The sequence below is a fragment of the Loxodonta africana genome, chromosome 20, assembly GCF_030014295.1.
Source record: "Loxodonta africana isolate mLoxAfr1 chromosome 20, mLoxAfr1.hap2, whole genome shotgun sequence".
NCBI classification, from domain to species: domain Eukaryota; kingdom Metazoa; phylum Chordata; class Mammalia; order Proboscidea; family Elephantidae; genus Loxodonta; species Loxodonta africana.
This window is the reverse complement of record NC_087361.1, coordinates 78,519,842-78,541,444: the sequence shown is the minus strand read 5'-3', so window position 1 is coordinate 78,541,444 and position 21,603 is coordinate 78,519,842. Positions and strand designations below refer to the sequence as shown.

The 21,603-nt window shown below is 36.9% G+C and overlaps 1 protein-coding gene across 15 annotated transcripts in view; it reads right to left on the bottom strand.

Moving 5' to 3' along the window:
* DENND1B (DENN domain containing 1B) overlaps positions 1-21,603 on the bottom strand; it is a 287,699-nt gene that overhangs the window by 206,712 nt on the left and 59,384 nt on the right. For 13 of the 15 annotated variants that reach the window (XM_064273444.1, XM_064273448.1, XM_064273449.1 and 10 more), the window contains one exon: positions 9,148-9,191. The exons of 1 other annotated variant lie outside the window; for it this stretch is intronic. In XM_064273444.1, coding sequence (XP_064129514.1) covers positions 9,148-9,191 — 44 coding nt within the window. Of the gene's footprint in view, positions 1-9,147; positions 9,192-16,946; positions 17,112-21,603 lie in introns of all 15 variants that reach the window. One more of the 15 variants, XM_064273447.1, reaches the window with a different exon arrangement.

Below are 21,603 nucleotides of genomic sequence, written 5' to 3'. Positions count from 1 at the left end.
AGCAAAACAGACATAGACAACAGGGGGGAGACAAAGACCATGTGAAGATACAGCTACAAGCTGCCAAGGAACACCCAGGAACATCCAGGGCTACCAAGACGGAAGAATCCTCCTCTAGAGCCAATGCCCTGATTTAGCCTTTCAGCCTCTAAAACCATGAGACAATAAATTCCTGTTCTTGAAAATCACAATTGTGATTTTTTTGTTACAGCAGCACTAGGAAACTAAGACAACAACAATAGCATAAAACTGCCAGTAATAATTTTAGTTATTATTTAAAATGTTTACTTGGCCACAACCTTGCTTCTTTAATTTAAATCCCTGGTATTTTCTAGACCAGGTCCTCAACTGAAGGTATACATCAAACTTACCCATCGAGTTTCATAAAACTATACCTGTCTAGGCCCTACTCTAGACTCACTGAATGTATTTGCTATTCTATAGCATGTCTGGAAACCCTAGTGGCGTAGTGGTTAAGTTCTACGGCTACTAACCATAAAGGTCAGCAGTTCAAATCCGCCAGGTGCTCCTTGGAAACTCTATGGGGCAGGTCTACTCTGTCCTATAGGCTCGCTATGAGTCGGAATCGACTCGATGGCAGTGGGTTTGGTTTGGTTTGGTTTACAGTATGTCTCAGGATAATTATTTTTGATATCTCAAGATTTTTCCTCTATACAAATTTTGTTTATCCATTTTTATAAGTCAGATGTAATTTTAACTGGCTTCTTTGAAAATAAGTTTAATCATTGTTCTTGCATTTTTTTTTTTATAACTTATTTTGAAATAACTTTATTATCTGAATTTTCCATACCACGAGTAACCAAATCTCCTTGTCCACAAATTATTCTTAATAGGAACCCTCAGCAGACTTTCACAGTTGAAAATTATCAGTAATAAATTAACCGTAGTCATTAAGTCTGTTACCTACAGATAGTTTAATTTTGTTTCTGATACTTGCCTATAAGCTAACAGGTCAGTTCTCGTTTTCAACATGGCAGGTAATCTCATTCAGAGCCTTGTGGAAAAGGGTTGTATCAGGTATTCTAAACCACTGACACTTCAGAGAATAGACTCTCAGGCACTGCTCTTAGAACTGAAATCACTTAAACAATTTTCAGGTCATTCCAGCAGATTGTGTCAGGTTTCCAGGACTCTTTTTAGTCAAGAAACAGACAATTTCTTCCATGAGACTGTTAACCAAGATCCAACAGAACACTAATCAATTGTATAGAAGTGAATAAACTGGTGAGGGACATGTGTTGTGGTTATTTGTTTCAAATACTGGTGATGTTGTTTTAATGTTTATTTTCTGGATATATAAGAAAGCCCTTTCATCTCTTCCTATCTGTCACCTACAACAATGTAATGAACTCTGCTTTTATAAACTGAAATCAAACATTTTTAAATGTTATCTGTTTCTCACTGATCCCTCCAGAATTCAGAAACTCTTCCTATGTCCCTTTACTTTTTATGGCAACATAGTTATTTGCACAAGTTCAATAAGAATTTGTCTCTCATTTTACGAGGATACAACTGGACGAATTAATTATGCAACCAAGACCTAACTTTAAAGTGTCACATTTGAAAAAGATGTTTGTTTAATCAGACACATCACACCACTTTTAGGGAACAAAGGTTGGCTGCACTATGCAGCCTACAGAGCCCATCCAAGGAAAATGGCCTGGTACCTGGCTGACAGGGTCCAGTCTTACAAGTGGCAAAGAAGGCCTCTTCTTTGTACGGCAGGAACATTAGCAACCTTTGTAGCCCTTAAGAAGAATTCACCAAATTTATAAGCAGTGCTGGTGAAATCTGATGACTTTTTGTTGCACTTGGTTTCTTAGATTTGAGACACCAAATACAGACTTTTAAAAGTCGGATCTGAAATTACTTATGAAAATTTCTAGAAAGAAGTTAATTTTGTGGACACAGTAATTGTTCAAAGCTACACAGCTCTAGAGAGGGAAAGGAAATTTACAAAAGCTTCTAAGATGAATTAACACCCAGGACGCAAACTCAACCCAGACCTATGAGGTAAAAAAAAAAAAAAAAAAAGGCTTCTTAGAGGAAATGACCTTTAAGCTAAGGCCAGGACGACAGGCATTCTCCAAGCAAAGAGGCATGCAAACAAGAGATTAGCATTTCAGACAGAAAAACTCATATATTCAAAGAGAGAATATAAACGAATGGCACAAATGAGAAACTACTCTTCACTGTGAAATACAGACCATTTTTTAGTAGAGGGCAAAAGGAGGAATAGAGAATAAGAGCCTAACTATGTAAGCAAGGGCTTTAAAAATTCACTTTACCTTGAATGTGCCGATGGGAGTGTTGAATTTAAGTGTTTAGGACCAAGGAATCTGGAGTCACACCATCTAGCTTAGAATAATGGCTCTGTCGCTCATTAGCTGTGTGGCTTTTGGAATATAAATTAAGTACCCAGTAACTTTGTTTGCTCATCTATAAAATGGTAGTTACAGTAGCCTTTTAACTCACAGAGATGTCATCAAGACTAATGGGTTAATACAGGTAAACTACATAGAAAACTGCCTAGCATATAGTTTAAGAATCCAATGGTAATAATGGTGTTAATAGCAATATTTGTCTTTTATTCTGTTGTCTTTTAGATTATTCTAGCTACAATGTAGAGAATGAATTCAAGACGGACAAAAACAGAAGTAAGAAGAATTAGGAGTATGTGAATTAAGGTAAGAACCCTAGGAATAAAAGTGAGGTAGAAAGATTTACAAGGCATGAAAGAGACAGGAGCAACAAGATTTCGTGACAGACTGTTTATAGGAGTTGAGTGTAGGAACCAAAAACCCGTTGCCATCAAGTCTCCATAAGGTTAACGATGGTTGATTTTTCAGAAGAAGATCACTAGGCCTTTTTCTGAGGCGTCCCAGGGTGGACTCAAACCTCCAACCTTCCAGTTACCACCTGAGATCAGTAACCAGTTGTACCACAAGCCTTTATAAACATTCAGCTGACCTCACAAATTTGGAAACAGAGTAACATTTCAGCCCCAATTAAAAAGTTCTAAGCACCAGACTATCATCACACAAAGGAACAGCAATAGTCTCACTGAAAAATTTGCCAGAACTGGGCCCCATCCAAGCATATGCCACATTATCACCCTTATGACCCAAAATCAGGAGTCTCCAGATTCTCAAGGACTGATTAAGAGGTAGAAACTACAAAAAAAAAAAAAAAAAACTGGATAAAAGGCTTGTTCTTGAGCCAGTGGCAAGACACAATTGTAAAGATTAAGAGGAACAAAAATTTTTCAAAATGATAAAATGAGTCAGCAAGGCATTCAACATCTTTAATCTATATATAGTACTTTGGAACAAACCCAATTAAGCTTGGTATTTCCAAATCATGTCTTTTACTGCAGGAACTTCCTTTATATAGTTAAGACATTTAAAATCTAGCCTTTCTCTAAAGGGCTAAAAACAAATTATATACCTGCTTTTTATGTGAAACGATGGCGAAGGGTTGGTTCCACTAGTAAATATTGAACATCACATTTAATTGACTTTTTCTGTGTAACTTACAAATCTTTCAGATTGATTTTCACATCTAGAAAATTATTCTTCCACATGTATTCAAACCTATGTGTCTACATACTCATTTTGAAGGAACTGCTTTAAACAAATACTTTTATTGGCTTTCATTTTCTAAATTCTGAGAATCGTATTTATGAACTTAGAGTAAGTGTGCAGTATTATAATTTTAATAGTGACAACACTGCTTTATCCTATTTCTTTGCAGGTAAAAGAAAGGAACCTGCTCAACAAGTATTTAGCAGAAAGTACTTATATCCATTAAAACTTCACTTCGGGACTTACAGCCAACATGGTGCCGTAGACAGAAGCCCCACGCCGTCCCTCCACAGCAAAGACCCAAAAAACTAAGTAAAACAGAGACAAACATCACTCCTGGAACCTGACGTGTCAAATGAAGAGATAAAGAACTCAGCCAAGTACCGAATGGAAAAAGAAACTGGCAGAGACAAGAAAGCGAGGAGAGATACATGCGGAGGGCCCCATCAGCTAATGCGGCACGGATCCACCATCTTGGATTCTTGTCGGGGATCAGCAGACAGGTAGCGTGGGAAAGCAGCTTTGCAGAACTCCCAACAGGAGACACAGCACCTGGTAACCAGCAATACACACTTTCCCACCCCCCATTCTCTCCCCACTGCTCTACCTCCGAGCTTCCTGGCCGGCTGCAGTGGCTCACCGGGCTGGGAAGTGCAGCATCCATGCCGCTTGGATTCGTCCCACCCATGTTGGAGATCAGAGGACAGGGAGTACAAGAAAGAAGGTTCGCGAAGTTGTCAGCAGGAGACAGAGCACCCAGTAATGAGCAACATACGCTTTCCTAACCACCCCCCTTCTTATCCACACCCCCTCAGCCTCCTCTGCTTCCCACCAGCCACAGTATCTTGGCCGGGAGGCAACTGCTTTGGCCTCAGGCTGCTTGGATTCACCCTGCCCACACTGGCGGGGCCCCTGAGCTGGTGTTGGTTCTTTCTGTCTCTTTTGGTTTCTTCCGTGCCTCCTACCACCTCCCCCTCCTTTCTCTGGAACATCTGGCTCCGTGTGCCATCTTTGCTTCTTCTTGAAAAGCTGTGAATCCACACTCCACTGGAGAACCACTCCCCCGGCCCACTACACCATGCTGGTGAGATCCCTGGGGCTTTTATTTTCCTTGTTTTGTTTCGTTTGTTTTCTTTTTCTTTTCACATCTTGGGAGCACCTTCTAGCTGGGCTGCACTGCACAGCTTAGGAGCCACTCCCATAATCTGTGCAGCTATGTAGGAGGGATCTCTGGGGGCATTCTTTTTTTTTTTTTCTTCTCTCTCTTTTTCCCTTTCTGTCTTTCCTCATTTCTCATCTCTTTACATTTACCTTCTTTTCCTGTCTCCTGAATACCTGCTGCTGTGTGACATCTATACCCCCTCTAGCCAGGCTATACTGTGCAGCCTGGGGGCCACTTTCCTGGTCTCAGAAGCCCCACCGGTGGGACTCCGGGACTCCTGGGGGCTTTTCTTCCTTTCCAAATTTTTATCTAGTTTTTTTTCTTTCTTTTTCCTTTTTTTTTTTGTTTTGCTTTTCTCCATTTCTCAGTTTCTCATTTCTCCACTCCAATGGCAACCTCCCTTAGCACTCTGTTTTTTTTTTCTTTCTTTGTTTCCTTGTTTGTTTTTAGCTCCTGTTTCTCTCTCCTCTTTCCCATACACCTATTAGCTCCACACATCACAACCTCCCACCCTCTTTCCTGCCTACCTGCACTGTGCACCCTCAAAGCACACAGGCACAGCCTACTGGAACCTGCCCAGGACTGATTCCTGACCTGTCCTGTCGGCCCTAGTACGTGCCACAAACAACCCATCCCAGCCTCTCCCCTTCAGCTGGTCCTGCCCTGCTGCACCATAGCTGAATGACTGGCTCTACCCACTGGACAAGGAGGTAAAAAGTATCGTGACTACAGATAAGCAAACAACAAAGAACACACAGCTGGCCTGCTCAGACATGACCAAAACAAAAACGCAGGACAAAACAAACAAATCTACAATCAAGAAATGAAGAAAATAACTACCGCCAGTGTAGGCAGGGTGAATCCAAGCAGCCTGAGGCCAAAGCAGTTGCCTCCTGGCCAAGATACTGTGGCTGGCTGAAGACGGCAGACAATATCAAAACATACTTAAAAAAAAAACAGGACAGGATAGCTCCAGTGGGCATCCAAAATAAAACACCAGATGACTTTCAAGTAGAAGAAAACACACTAGAACTACCTCACAGGGAATTCAAATCTTTAATATTCATAGTAATCCAAGAGTTGAAGCAAAAAGCAGACAAAAATTAGGAAAAAATAGACAAATTAATGGAAAAGGCAGACAAATTCATGGAAAATACAGACCAAAAAAATGGAACAATTCAGGGAAGTAATACAGGAACAAAATGCCAAAATAAATTCACAACTAGAAATCATTCAAAAACAACAATTAGAAATCCAAAAGATAAACAACAAGATTTCAGAAATGGACAGTGTCATAGAAGGGCTAGGGAGCAGGTTTGAAGTGGGAGACAGAATCAGTGAAATTGAAGACAAACACTTGGCTACAACTCGTTTGAGGAAAAATCAGAAGAACAAAGAAAAATGAAGAAACCCTGAGAATTGTTGAATACAATCAGAAGCAAAAATTTGTGAGTGATCAGAGTTTCAGCACAGAGAGAGAAAATGGAAAACACAAAGAGGATCATTGAAGAATAGCTGACAGAAAACTTCTCTAATATCATGGATGATGGAAAGGTGACCATCCAAGAAGCTCAACGATCCTCATATAGGATAGACCCCAAAAGAAAAACACCAAGGTGTATCATAACCACTATTTTTGCTAAAACCAAAGACAAAAAACCCTGCGAGCAGCTCAAGAAAAACAAAAAGTCACACACAGAGGAGAAACAATAAGACTAAGCTCTGATTATTCAGCAGAAACCATGCAGGCAAGAAGGCAATGGGATGACATATATAAAACCTTGAAAGAAAAAAATTGCCAGCCAAGAATCATATATCCTGCAAAACTTTCATACAAATATGATGGTGAAATTAGGACATTTCCAGATAAACAGAAATTAAGGGAATATGTAAAAACCAAACCAATCTTACAAGAATTATTAAAGGGAGTCCTTCGGTCTGAGAACAAACAACATCAGACCACAGCCTGAATCTAGGATGCAAGACTGTACCAGCCAGATACCAACCTAGGATATGCACTCTCAAGGACTATCCAAAACCAAAACAGCTGCAACAGGGAATCAGAGAGGTTAATGTGTAACTGACAACATCAGAACAATAAAGGAAGGAATAAACAGCATAGGTATACAACTTTCTAATGGAGAGGTGGGCAAAGTGATACCAAGTAATAACAGACTGGTTCAAACCTAGGAAGATAGGGTAAATTTCAAGGTAACCACAAAGAAAGTTAACAAACCTACTCATCAAAATGAAGAAAAACATAAAGTCTCAGTAAAAACAAAATCTACAAAAACACAAGAAATGAAAAAGAGATCCACAAACAGAAGGAACTCAGCACAGGAGAATAAGAGGAACAAAGAAAATGTTAGCACCACAAAAAAAAAGCACTACAAAATGACAGCAATTAACTTACATCTATCAATAATTAACATAAACAGCTGAATGCATCCATAAAGAGACCAGATGCTCCAGCAATCCCACACTTTGGAATGTATCCTAGAGAAATAAGAGTCATCACACGAATAGACATATGTACACCCATGTTCACTGCAGCACTGTTCACAATAGCAAAAAAGACGGAAACAACCTAGATGCCCATCAACAGATGAATGGATAAACAAACTGTGGTACATACATATAATGGAGTACTACACAACAATAAAGAACAACGATCAATCTGTGAAACGTCTCATGAATGCATCTGGGGGACATTATGCTGAGAGAAATAAGTCAATCACAAAAGGACAAATACTGTCAATCACAAAAGGATAAATATTTTACTACTGTAAAAACTGAAAAGGTTTACATACAAAAAGAAACAATATTTGATGGTTATGGGAGAGGGGAGAGGTGGGGATGAAAAAACACTTAATAGACAATAGATAAGCAGTAACTCTGGTGAGCGGTGAGACAGTACGCAATACTGGGGAAGCCAGCACAACCTGTACAAGGGAAGGCCATGGTAGCTCCACAGACACATCTAAACTCCCTGAGGGACCTAATTGCTAGGCTAAGGACTGGGGTGACCATGGTCTCAGGGAACATCTAGCTCAATTGGCGTAACAGAGTTTACAAAGAATGTGTTCTACATTGTACTTTGGTGAGTAGCATGTGAGGTCTTAAAAGCCTGTAAGCGGCCATCTAGGATACTCCACTGGTCTCACCCCTTTGGGAGCAAGGAAGAATGAAAAAAACTAAAGACCTAAGGGTAAGGTTAGTTCAAAGGACTGATGGACCACATCTACCACGGCCTCCACCAGACTGAGTCCAGTACGACTAGATGGTGCTCTGCTACCACCACTGACTGCTCTGACAGAGATCACAATAGACGGTCCTGGACAGAGCTAGAGAAAAATGTAGAACAAAATTCTAACTCAAAAAGAAAGACCAGACTTGCTGGCCTGACAAAGACTGCAGAAACCCTGAGAGTATGGCCCCCAGACACCCCTTTAGCTCAGTAATGAGGCCACTCCTGAGGTTCACCTTTCAGCCAAAGATTGAACAGGCCCGTGGAACAAAACAAGACTAAAGGGGCACACCAGCCCTGGGGCAAGGACTGGAATATAGAGGGGAACAGGAAAGCTGGTAATAGGGAACCCAGGGTTGAGAAGAGAGAGTGTTGACATGTCCTGGGGTTGCTAACCAATGTCATACAACAATGTGTGTACCAACTGTTTGATGAGAAACTAGTTTGTTCTGTAAACCTTCATCTAAAGTTCAGTAAAAAATAAATAAATCACTTTGCATTGCTGGCCATATATTTTATAATTCATCTTCAAAATGATAAATCTATACTATTATAAACTTTTACAATCATGTAAAAATACTTCATCATACTAAATACATATAATACTGTAAAAATTAAAATATGAATGAATAAATTCATCCCACAGTCTCCCATGTCATATTCTCTTACGATGATAAAGCTATACAGATAAGAATTGTTGAAAAATAACAAAACATCGATAATTGATTCAGATATTACTATAATAAGGAAAGATCTGATTGTTTATACCAGTTACACTTACTTCTAAGTAGACAGAAATAATAGGAGTAAATTCAACAAAGATTCAGTATTATCAGGTTTTTTTGATAAGGAAATGTTTAAATGTTCCAAATATACACACCATAGATAAATTAAGAGTATAAAAATATGTTGAAACTAAAAATATTTAATCCCTATTAGTTTCAGAATAAGGACTTATCACCCTGTTATTGTAACTTGCAGATTCATCTAGACACATTCTGCATAGTCTTTTTTCCCTCAGTTGATTAGGGAAAAACTATTACAGTATTGATGCGCAGTAGCAGCAGCGGCAGTTACAGGAGCAGTGGTAATACTCCAACTACACACATTTGTTAAAATTATGTGGTTCCAACCTGGTTTCCAAAGTCCTCTGGGAATTTCCATAATACCACCGGATCTGTAAATAATTAACATATATCATTAAAGAGAAGCAAAATAAATAATTTAAAGCAACTGTCATATTAAAATACTCTTAAAATTATCCAAGTTACCTTAAGTATATGTTTTATATTTTTATTTAAACATTACATTGATGAATTTCACTTCTTTTCCTTCACCAAATTAAATATTTAGAACTTTTAAGGGCTTTAATTAACTTTGGAACAGGAACAAATAAAAGTAGTATTTTCAATAAAAGTCAAATTATGGCCTAAGAAGATCATTATTTCTTTTAATAACTTACTTTTTTATTTACTTACCTTAGATTTTAAGATTCTGAAATCTGAATTTTCAGATTTAATCACCTTATAAAAATATCAGTCTTAATTTCAAAAGAAAAATATAAATATGTAACCAAATCTATCATGGCACTCAGGGACTAGACCAAACTATATCACCTTAAATTGCCATTTAAAATCTCAAATAAGGATTTATAAAAACTGTAATGATTGCTTTATATGAAAAGTCAATTTTCAGATCGCATATTTTCAACTCTGTAAAGCATTTTTTAAAATACCAGATAAGTTTATATATAGAGTAGCATGCATATTTAAAATACAATAGATATTTGCAAGGCATTTAGGATAAATTTTTCTAGTATGTTATAATAGTAATTTATATACAGTACAACCTGAGAAAGCTGGAACCTGTGTGAGGTGGAAACCTGTCAGAGAAGAAAAACTCAAATACTTTCCACTAAAAGGAGCAATAAGCAAGTGGTAAGACTGCACATTGTCAAAAGCAGAAAACTTGCAAGACCAGAAAAACAAGGCAGTCTTGTGCAGTTTTGGCTTTCACAGGTTTCACTGTATGTATAAATCAATGTTGCTTTATAAATACTCACACCAGTTTTTCATTTTCACAATTTCTCACAATATTTCTCTTCTACTTAATACAATAAAATGTTCTCACTTTTAATTAGCACTAGTAAATATTTTAGTCATGTGCTTATTTTTTAATTCTGTAAAAAACAAACTTGAATATTTCAAATGTTCATAAAAAGGATAGTCTAAAATCAGTAATTTGGAAAAACCCTTTAAAAGCCCAAGATAAAACTAACATGAGTAGCAAGTACCACCAATAAGATAAGTTTGAACTTCATTCCGAGTAAAAGGACTCAGTGGACCAAACCAAACCAGACCAAACCCACTGACATGGCGTCGACTCTGACACATGGCGACCCTAGAGGACAGGGCAGAACTGCCTCCTTGGGGCTCCCAAGGGGCGACTGGTGGATTTGAGCTCTTAACTGCTGTGCCATCTGTGCTCCGTCAGTGGATCGAAGAGATCATTTTACATACCCAGTCAATGAATGACTGCAACTCTATTCCATTATTTCCATTGTTTCATATTGTCTTTTTTGAAATACAGTCCAAGGATGCATGATTTCAAAAGTATTTAATTCCAAAACTCAATAAATACCCAGCAACATTTTTAGCTTGAACTGGCTTCTCTTGCTGTGTTTTAACTTATGATTCAAAAGAATTTTTTCAAACATTTTACCTTAAAAAGAAGGTAGTTTTCTTCCTAAAACTGACATTTTTATTTATTTAGGAACAAAATTTCCATATGAATTAATATAAGTAAGAAATCACTTAAAACATAAAAATAATGCAGTAAAAATTTAAGAAGGCAGTGTGCCTTCATGAAAAACCAAAGGTAGGTATGCATGTCTAAAATGAATGTGAAATACAATATAAATTACCCAAAAATGCTCAGACACTAATGTCCTGTGGATATGCTCCCAGTTGTGGGGACAGTTTTATCAAAACAGCAACGATTAAAATTTGAATCTCATAGAAGTATATGATATAAACATTGTAAAATATTAAACCAGTTATTATCTTGATAACTTAATACAATAACTAATGTCCACATAAACAAATTGTACAGAAATGCGTAATAGTCCTTTCTTATAAATAATGGAAAAAAGGGGTTTAATATGAATATTTAAAATATTCCTTTGAAACAACTTCAATTTTATAGTTACCGTTGGAGAAAATGTGACAAGTTCCTTATGCCCATGTCTTAAAATCAGGGCATTTATCTCACTGCCTCCATTATTTGCAACATTTACCTAAGCATGTTTTACTGCCTCCTTTTCTCATCCCTTACTATGCTGTTTTTTTCTGTATCATCTGTTCTTTCGCAGAGGGAGAGCAGTACATGAAAACAGCATCTATTGGTTTAACCACTTAGTGGGAAATATCCTATTTCCTTCCTTTTCATTAAATAAATTTTACCCTTCAGCATCCAAAAATTGTCATCATGTTGCCATATTTTGAAATGAACTAGCTTAGTTACTGCCAATGTGGTTAGGTTTAGACCACACCTGACATATCTTTGTAGCAACTTTTCACAAGTACTACAGAGGAAGAAACAAAAAGGCCCTGGAAAAAATAATAATAATAACCCTATTCTACAACGCTACATACAAAGACTTAATTTTCTGTTCCTTAATGATTACTTTTCAGATATTCAATCTGATCTGGCAAGGTTAGGTCAACTTTATGCCGACTTTATAAGGGAAAGGATGAGAACTGCTGACAGGAATCACTGCTCCCAAGGATGACTGATACATGTGTTTCTCTTGCTTTCAATGTCTAACGGTGATTCAAAGGAGGATCCATCTCTTAATTCAAAAAGAAACTCTGCCACCAATAATCCAGAAACCAAATAAATATGAATGGAGGAATATATAAATTGATTTTGACATAAATATAACTAGTCACTTGGTTTAATAAGAGATAATGCTAAAGTGTAGTAAGAAAAATATACAAATTTTATTAAGTTGATTAATTTGGAAAGTGAGTATTTAAAGTGCTATTTGTGCCTTACTATCACGAGGATTCCAAATTCATACTTAAGGCTTTTTAAAATGTAAAGTGAGATAAATTCAGTACAGTCATCCCTCTGTATCTGTGAGGGACTGGTTCCAGGACCCCTGCAGATGGGTATCTGATTTACTTACATTGTAGAATTAAAATTTTATGAATGAGGAAATTGAGGCCAAAAAAATAAGATACTTGCCTTAATCATACAGCTATTAATGTCAGAAACCAGAACTTTCTTAGTTGAGGTATGTTGTTGTGGTATGCCATCAAGTACGAAAAGTACAGAGAGAGTGTATGCTGTTATAAGAGATAAGGGGAGAGAGTGTAGAGGTGCTCAAAGAAATACTTCAAAACATTAAGTGATGTGATAACTAAAGAACGACAACTATAATTAAAGATAAAGCCATAGTAAGAGCAGCTTCAAAGGACGGTGGGAAATATAAGGTGGATTTAAGGATCAAGAGTAAAAGAGTATGTGGAAGGAGAGGCAGTGTGTATGGAGGCAACTTACCAAAGAAAGGCTACACAAGGAAGAAGAAAGTAAAGGTACATGGAGAGAGACATGAAGATAAAATAGCTGTTCGTCTGTGTTCTTTTAGAACATGAGTAGGTTTACATACTGATGGAAACGAATACACCAGCAGAGAGACAGCAAAGAAGTGATATAAGATCCCTGAGAAGGCAGTAAGGGTGGGATCAAGATCACGGGCAGTGAGATTAGCATTGATTAGAAACTGGAGCACCCCTTCCATTTTATGAGAAGACAATAATAAAAAATACAGATCCAAGTAGATTCATAGAATTTGTTGTGCAAAGATAAGAGTTTTTCTGTACAACCTGCTAATTTTTCTTGTGTGGTAGGTGCAATGCTAAGAGAGAAGTTGTTGGAGGCTAAAGAGAAGGTGTGAAATAACTCTTTAAGCCACTGTTGTGCACTCAATTTAGGTAGGTGTCCAGCTTCACATTTAAGGGCAACAATGTGGTATTTCCTCCATCAGCTAGCAGACTAGGTACAAGAGATAATTGGTAGATTCAGTCAGGGTTGAACTTTCTGTCAGTCATGTGTGCTGGAAAGAAAATTTAAACAGAAGAGTGGCTGTAGATATAAATTACTGATATAAAGCTAATAAAAGGGGAAGAGAATTTTTCTATAAAGTCTACTAATATTGTACATTATAGCAAACCATGAAAAACTATTTAAAAAACTATATTTTGACTTGAAGGTCTACTACATATACATGAGGATTGTAGGATTAAGATATAAAAATAAATAAATAAATGGAAACATTTAAATACTCATGAAATTAGGAGGCTGACGTTCTCATCTTCTACTTACAAATAACACATACTTGCCATCTATGATCAGGTGCAGCTACTGAAAAAGCTTCCCCTCCCCCTCCCCATCTCCTTCTCCCTCTCATCCTCTCCTACCTTAATCTAAAACAATAAAGTCTCATTTGTTCACCCAAGTGCACCATATAACTACCAGTTGCTACATGTGAAAAACGACTGAAAAGCACGGAATTAGATACTACAGTTGAAATTATATTTTTTACTACACTGGCTAAAATAGCATCTTTCAAATCCACTAATTATTGTAATTTTATACCCAGTCTAATTGCAAAAAAAAAAAGTGGGGGTGGGGACTTAAGGCAGTACCTAGTATTTCACTCAAGCTTTTAGGGCCACAGAAGACCTTGTTGAAGCCAGAGACCCAGAAAACCAGTACCGTACCATTTTTCCTGGGAATGCACTGCAGGAAAACACAGATTTACAGCATATATGGAAAGATATCACTCACTCTGACAAGGTAGTAATGAAGAGCTCTACTAATCCAATCAAAAAACAAAAACAGCTTTATACACTGTATAGCATTTGTTGTTGCTGTTGTTGTTCTTAGGTGCCATTCAGCCGATTCCAACTCATAGTGCCCCATGCACAACAGAACAAAACACTGCCCAGTCCTGTGTCATCCCCACAATCATTGATATTTTAAGCCCATTCATTGTTCAGCCACTTCCTCATTTTCGCTGACCATCTACTTTACCAAGCATGATGTTCTCCTCCAGGATTGGTCCCTCCTAATAAATGTCTAAAGCACGTGAGACAAAGTCTCACCATCCTCACTTCGAATGAGCGTTCTGGCTGTACTTCTTCCAAGACAGATTTATTCATTCTTCTGGCAGCCCATGGTATATTCAATACTCTTTGGCTATGCCACAATTCAAAGGCATCAATTCTTCTTCAGCCTTCCTTATTCACTGTCCAGCTTTCACATGCATATAAGGTGACTGAAAATACCACGGCTTGGGTCAGGAGCACCTTAGTCCTCTAGGAGACATCTTTGCTTTTTAACACTTGAAAGAAATCTTTTGCAGTATATTTGCCTAATACGTCATCTGATTTCTTGACCGTGGCTTCCCTGGGTGTTGACTGTGGATCCAAGTAAAACGAAATCCTTCAAAACTTCAATCTTTTCTCTGTTTATCATGATGCTGCTTATTGGTTCAGTTGTGAGGATTTTTGTTTTCTTTCTGCTGAGGTTTATGCATACTGAAGGCTGTGGTCTTCGGTCTTCATCAGTAACTGTTTCAAGTCCTCTACACTTTCACCAAGCAAGGCTGTGTCATCTGCATAACGCAGGTTGTTAATGAGTCTCTTCCTCCAAGCCTGATCCCCGGTTCTTCTTCATATAGTCCAGCTTCTGAGATTATTTGATCGGCATACAGACTAAGTACGGTAAAAAGGTACAACCCTGACACATACCTTTCCTAACTTTATACCATGCAGTATCTCCTTGCTCCGTTCAAACGATTACCTCTTGGTAGAGGTACAGGTTCCACATGAGCATAATTAAGTGATCAGGAATTGCCATTCTTCCCAATGTTATCCATAATTTGTTATGATCCACACAGTCAAATGCCTTTGTATAGACAATAAAATACAGGTAATATCTTTCTGGTATTCTCTGCTTTCAGCCAAGATCCATCTGACATCAGTGGAAGGATTAGCTAAAGTTTATTCTAAACTATATCAGGGACTTCACTCGCTTGAAAACATGGACCCAAATGTAGATCGCTCAGGGAAGCAGTGAGATGTTACCACGAAATATAACAGGAAAAAAAGAAAAGGACCATAGAGACTACTCTAATTTTCTGACTAGAAACGCCATCCCCATTCCAGGGATAATCCAGATGACCTAGAACCTTCCACAAACGGAATTATTACTGCAACTGACAAAACGCCAACATCGTCCAACTCTTCTTCAGCATCGGAGTAAATTTTTATTATTTGTTTGTTTTATGTATGTATGTACATATATGTATGTATATGGAAACCCTGGTGGCACAGTGGTTAAGTGCGAAGGCTGTTAACCAAAGGGTCGGCAGTTCGAATCCGCCAGGCACTCCTTGGAAACTGTATGGGGCAGTTGTATTCTGTCCTATAGGGTCACTATGAGCAGGAATCGACTCAATGGCACTGGATTCTGGGTTTTTATGTACGTACACAGGTATTAAAACATACCTGTAAATTTATATATAATGTTTCTAATCCTCAAAGACAAATAAAGATTGGATTTATAAAGATACTGATAATAAAGGTCAATAATAATAAAAACTTAAAAAAAAAATGAAGTATCTGACTTACGTCAGGACTGACTGACAACAGAGTCACTGGAACAGAGCTCTCTCATAAGTCAGGGACTACTTATAGTTCCAATTTGAACTAAAAGGATAAATGCCAATATCTGTAAATGTAAAAACACTTAAGGCCTCCATTTTTTTTAATTTCTTTTTTTATTTTAAAGAAAAGGTATGTTATGTATGGAGAGAATCATAAAATCTTCTGAATGGGAGAGGGCCTTCAGAGGTTCTTTTGTTATCACCCACAGTCAGGAAAATTATATTGTGTCCCCAATCTGGAGGCGGTAACTTTTGAAGCCAAGACTAGAATCCAAGTATCCTTGCTTCTAGTACGACACACTTTCTAAAATATGATGCTGCATATGAAAATACACTATAAAATAAACTTAACTTGCTCTATTTTATCGATCTTTGAATTTACCGTTCATTCCACTACAAAGTAGCTTCAGGTACATTCCCAAGTCTAGAAATTTTCTTAACTACCTATAGGAAGATACTTTCAGCAAACCAAATATTCAAATCTTCTTTTAAAAATAATGGTCTAAATCCTACAGAGTGTCTCTAAACAATACTTTGAAATTCATATGTGAAAAAACCTACAAAAGGATATTAATCCCAAATAGGACTCAAATCAATACCCTCTCAATCTGGGATTAAAAGACTTCTTCATGTAATCAATTAAGTTTGACTCAAAAACACAAAACCTTAAAGAAATAAAAATATTATTTCAAGATGTATTCTTATTTTATAACCAGTTGCAGAAATAGCAGACAGCATTTTTTTACTTACTGCTTCACATAAAATTAAAAGCTAACAATTTTGAAATGTTCTCAGTTTATTCACCCTCCTAAAAATGTACATAAGCAGTGGTACAAATAACATTTAATGTAATGATCCCACCGCGGTACCTTTATTCTTAAGGATGATCTGGATAATCAAACAATCTCTACTGTAAAATTACTTTAGTGCTTTTGAAATCCAAATCATAGAAGCAAATTAATGGATAATTTTAGCTTTTCTAAATGTTTCTCCCAGGATAATCTAAAATAAACTCAAAACGATGAAGATCTCTTTGCACATCTATTAGCAAATTCTAACTAAGGTAATGAAAAAGTGGCTTCAAAGAACCTTAAGAAAATGTAATGCGTTGTAGTATGTTAGATACATCATTTTGCTACTTCTTTATTCCTTTTAAACAAGACCCATTATAATAAAATGAAAAACCTCATCAATCACCTGATAGAGTAATTCCAAACTTAACCAAACAGGGCTAATGGGTGAGAATTGAATTGAAAACACCTTGACAAAGAAAGCAATTTCTTTTCTTCGCACTCCTCTGAAGCTGTGGGTGATCATGGTAATCGAACTATCAGCAGTGAGGGGCCATCTGTCCCAAGGGCCCTTCAGAAGAGTTAAAAAAAAAAAAAAAAAATCAACGACAAAAAAGGGAAAGAAACGCTGTCTCACAGATGTTCTATCTTGATTCATCTATGACAAGGAACTTAGAACTGAGAATCAATGTTTTGACGTTTTTCAGATACCAATCATTAAAACCCAACACAAAAGTTCTACAAGAACCCAGGGGGAAAAAAGTTAATAGGTTGCTTGTAGAAAGATGAACTTTCATACAAAACCTGCTACACCTTTTAGTCAGCTGAGATGTTCATCATCTCCTAACGCAATAGCTTTTATTATGATTCCCAAAGAGGAAAGAAGGCAAGAGGCTAGGCTTTAAGTAAACTCTCAGACTAGCATTTGAGAAGGTAGTTTTGTTTTTTTTTTTTTAATGTATATTCTTTCCTCAAGTATATCATTAAAGAAAAAGAACACGTGTTTTCATTGGCAAAAATGATTGTATTTAAGTCTTTGACTAAAATAGATTTCTCTTTAAATGCAGGCTTAACATGAAACCTCAGAAATGTAAAATTAATTAAATCTCAAAGCAGTTTCATTTTGTTCAAAATGTTTAAAATATTTTCGTATTATACCAAAAAATAATCACGGACAGAAGTGCAAACTGGGTCAAAGCTTCTCTTGCTTCATGTAAAGACAGTTTTTTAGTAGACTCCTGGCACTCTTGGATGTAACATAGTTTCAATAGTTTGGGAACAGCCAACGTTCATAAATAAAATCGTACTAACTACAAAACAATTTACTAAAATGAAAATCTAGGTGAGTTATATTAAGAACTAAATACATCACTAAAAACATTTCAGAATTGATTTTAAAATGAAGCATACAACTGACCATAAAACAAAATAGCAGAGAACCAAATAAATCCATGCATCACAGTTTTTTCCAGAATATGCTCAAATCGGAATCAAATTAAATGTAGAATAAATGTGATTTAAGACTCATCAAACAAATTCACTAAGGTGCTTACTGTAAATGCAGTAGCTCCTTATCTTATTTATGTATGTATCTCCAGAGCCTAGGAACGGATCCTGTGATCCCAGAGAAATGGCACCATCAGGCACCTAACAGGGCACAACTGCCCTCTGGAAGTCTTGCCAAACATAAGCTTACGATTCAAAATTACCATTAGAAATTTAAACACTTGTGATTATAAGCCAACAGGAAAAAACAGCCAAATCAGAACCATCCCAAAGGCATAAGATAGTAAAACGATCTGAAACAGCACACAGAATAAGGATGTTTAAAATGTTTACAGAATAAAATAAGGAAGTAAAATATAAGCAAGCAATGAGAGACTTAAGAAAACAGGCATATTTTGAAAACAAGTAGAACTTTAAAGAATGAGAAATATAATCTATAAACTTAAAAGCTCAATGAAGGAAAGAAATATATTACTGCAACTCACTTGAATTGAATCAGACACAAATATTAAACAAAATGAGGCAGAGAAAGAAAAAAATGAAAAATATAAAAGAGGTTAAGAAAAATGAAGACTAGAAGGGTAACAGTCTATTTAGTCCTATTTAGTCTATTTACAGTTCTAAAAGATGGTATCTGAGAAACTGGATTGCATATGATAGGTGTGAAGGATAATATGAGACAGAAAAAAAAAAAAAAAAACGTTGCCCCCACGTGGACTCCAGCTCATGGTGACCTGTGTGTGTGTCAGACTAGAACTATGCTCCACAGAGTTTTCAATGGCTGATTTTTTGGACACAGATCACCAAGCCTTTCTTCTGAGGTACCACTGGGTGAACGTAAACCTCCAGCCTTTTGGTTAGCAGAAAAGTACATTAACTGTACCACCCAGGGGCTCCATCAGAAGAAATAATGATTATATTTTCCTGAACTGGTGAAAGATGAAAATCTTCGACACAACAAACCCAGCAACATCATGAGAAGGACACATCAAATGCATCATAGTAAAATTACAGAACACAAAAAACAGAGATACCTTTTAAAACATACCAGAGAAAAACCAAAACTCATTGCCATCAAGTCAATTCTGACTCATAGCAACCTTATAGGACAGCACGGAACTGCCCCGTAGTGCTTCCAAGGCTGTAATCCTTGTAGAAGCCAACTGCCATATCTTGCTCCTGTGGAGCAGCTGGTAGGTTCAAGCTGCTGGCCTTCTGATTAGCAGCCAAACACTTAACCACTACACCATGAGGGCTCCTTAAAGAGAAAAGAGATATCTTTAAAAAAAAAATCTTTTTTCTTTTTTCACTTTTACTCTGATAACAGACTTCTCAATAGCAGCAATGGAAGTCACAATAACATATAATAATATATTCAAAACTTTTGAGAAAATATGTCTGTCATTCAAGCACTATAAAAACAGGAATATGGGTAAAAAAAGATATTTTCAGAAAAACAAAACTGAGAAGCTTGGTACAAGGGACAAATCCTCACTAAAGAAACTTCTTTGAAGATTTTAACAGCAGGAAAATAGACAATTCTCCAAAAGGAAAGTCTGAAATACAGAAAATTATATATTTCATATATGCAGATATATATGCATACCACTAAAACCCACCGCCGTCAGGTCAATTCCGACTCATAGCGACCCTATAGGACAGAGTAGAACTGCCCTGTAGAGTTTCCACGGAGATATTTACTGATGCACTGTTTGCAGTTAACAAAATCCTGGAAACAACCTAAATATCTATCAATACACCAAAAAACAAAACAAACCCATTGCCATCAAGTTGATTCCGACTCACAGCAATCCTATAGGACAGAGTAGAACTGCCCCATAGAGTTTCCAAGGAGCATCTGGTGACTTCGAACTGCCGACCTTTTGGTTAGCAGCCATAGCTCTTAACCACTACACCACCAGGGTTTCCATCTATCAATACTGAAATGGTTAAATCATTATTATTCTGTGAAATACAGCCTTGAAAAAGATGACAGTCTTGAAAAATATATTTGTTCATATAAAATAAATCCCTGTGACATGTTAAATGAAAATTCAAGTATGTTTTCTGTAGTATAGATAGGGTTGGTGGACTAATCAACAGCCATTTCCTCTTTGTTCTTTACTACAGAACCCCAGTTTTGTTCACTGATCCAAAGGCAATGTGATAAGCCTTAAAGAATGAATCATGCTAAAATAATCTCACCTCCCTCTGTCAGAAACTGGTTTAGAGGTAACCACGTGATCAATTTTCTGATCAATGTACAGTAGATCTCTGTCAGGGTTTCTGGAAAGATTTTTCTCCCTGATTTAAAAGAAAAAAAAAAAAGTCGCACAGAAAGAAATGGCCCCTCTTTTCCTGTCTTTGGGTAGAGCCGTGGAACACTTGGAACTGGTGCATTCATTAGGGACAGGTGTTAGTGGAAACCAACAGAATCCCTGAGAACCCAAACCAAAAAGCTTAAACTGCTGGGGTGCTGAATTAACCTATCCTTTTATAGGGTTGCTATGAGTTGGAGCTGACTTGACAGCAACAGGTTTGGTTTGGTTTGTTTGCTATAGCCACCAAATTCAGAACTTCTTGCTAAGTGTATTAGTTTCTTAGGGCCACCAAAATACATCACCATAAAGCAAGTGGCTTAAAAAGACAGAAATCTGAATTCTGGGTGTCAGCAGAGGCATGCTCTCACTGAAGACACTCGGGGAAGATTCCTCCATGTCCCTTCCAGGTTCTAGTGGCCCCAGGTGTTCCTCAGCTTGTGACAGCATAACTCCAGTCTCTGCCTCATTCATTACATGGCATTCTTTTCTGTGTGTCTCTTTTTTTTTTTTAATAAGGACACCAGTAATATTGGCTTAGGACCACCCTACTCCAGTATGACTTCATGTTAACTGATTACATCTGCTAATTCCCTATCTCCAAATGAAGTCATATTCACAGGTGCCAGGGGTTAAGGAGTGAAACACATCTGTTTTTTTTAGGACCACAATTCAACACATACCACTAAGTGAGATATCAGTTATAAACAAAAATATTCTGGAGGAACAGGGTAGACAGATACATATATGTGTGTGTGTCCATAATACATATGCTCATGTATTTATAAATCTACACCTATGATGCTAAAGATAATTCTGGAATGATAACCAAGGAACTGTTAATGATTATTTCTGAGGAGGAAACCTAGAGAACTGGAGTGGAAAGAAGACTTTATATCTTTTTATAATATTGGGGGGGTTTCTCCCAACCTATATATATATATATATATCCTTTTTTCAATCAATGGCAAAAAATTAAAAATACTACAAAAGGTTAAAAAATTAACCATAAGCCATCAGTGTTTAATAAAGCTGAATTCTATGGATGACAATGACAAAATTAACAAGTTAGTCAACACTAGCTTATCCCTAAGAAAATGTCCCTCACAGTTAAAGATTGATATAAAAAAAGATTATTTTTAAGGTAACACTAAAAATTATTTCGGTGTTGGCAAAAAAAAAAAAAAAAAACTGTGAATAACACACAAAGAAAATAAAAGTACCAGTTTAAATGACCTG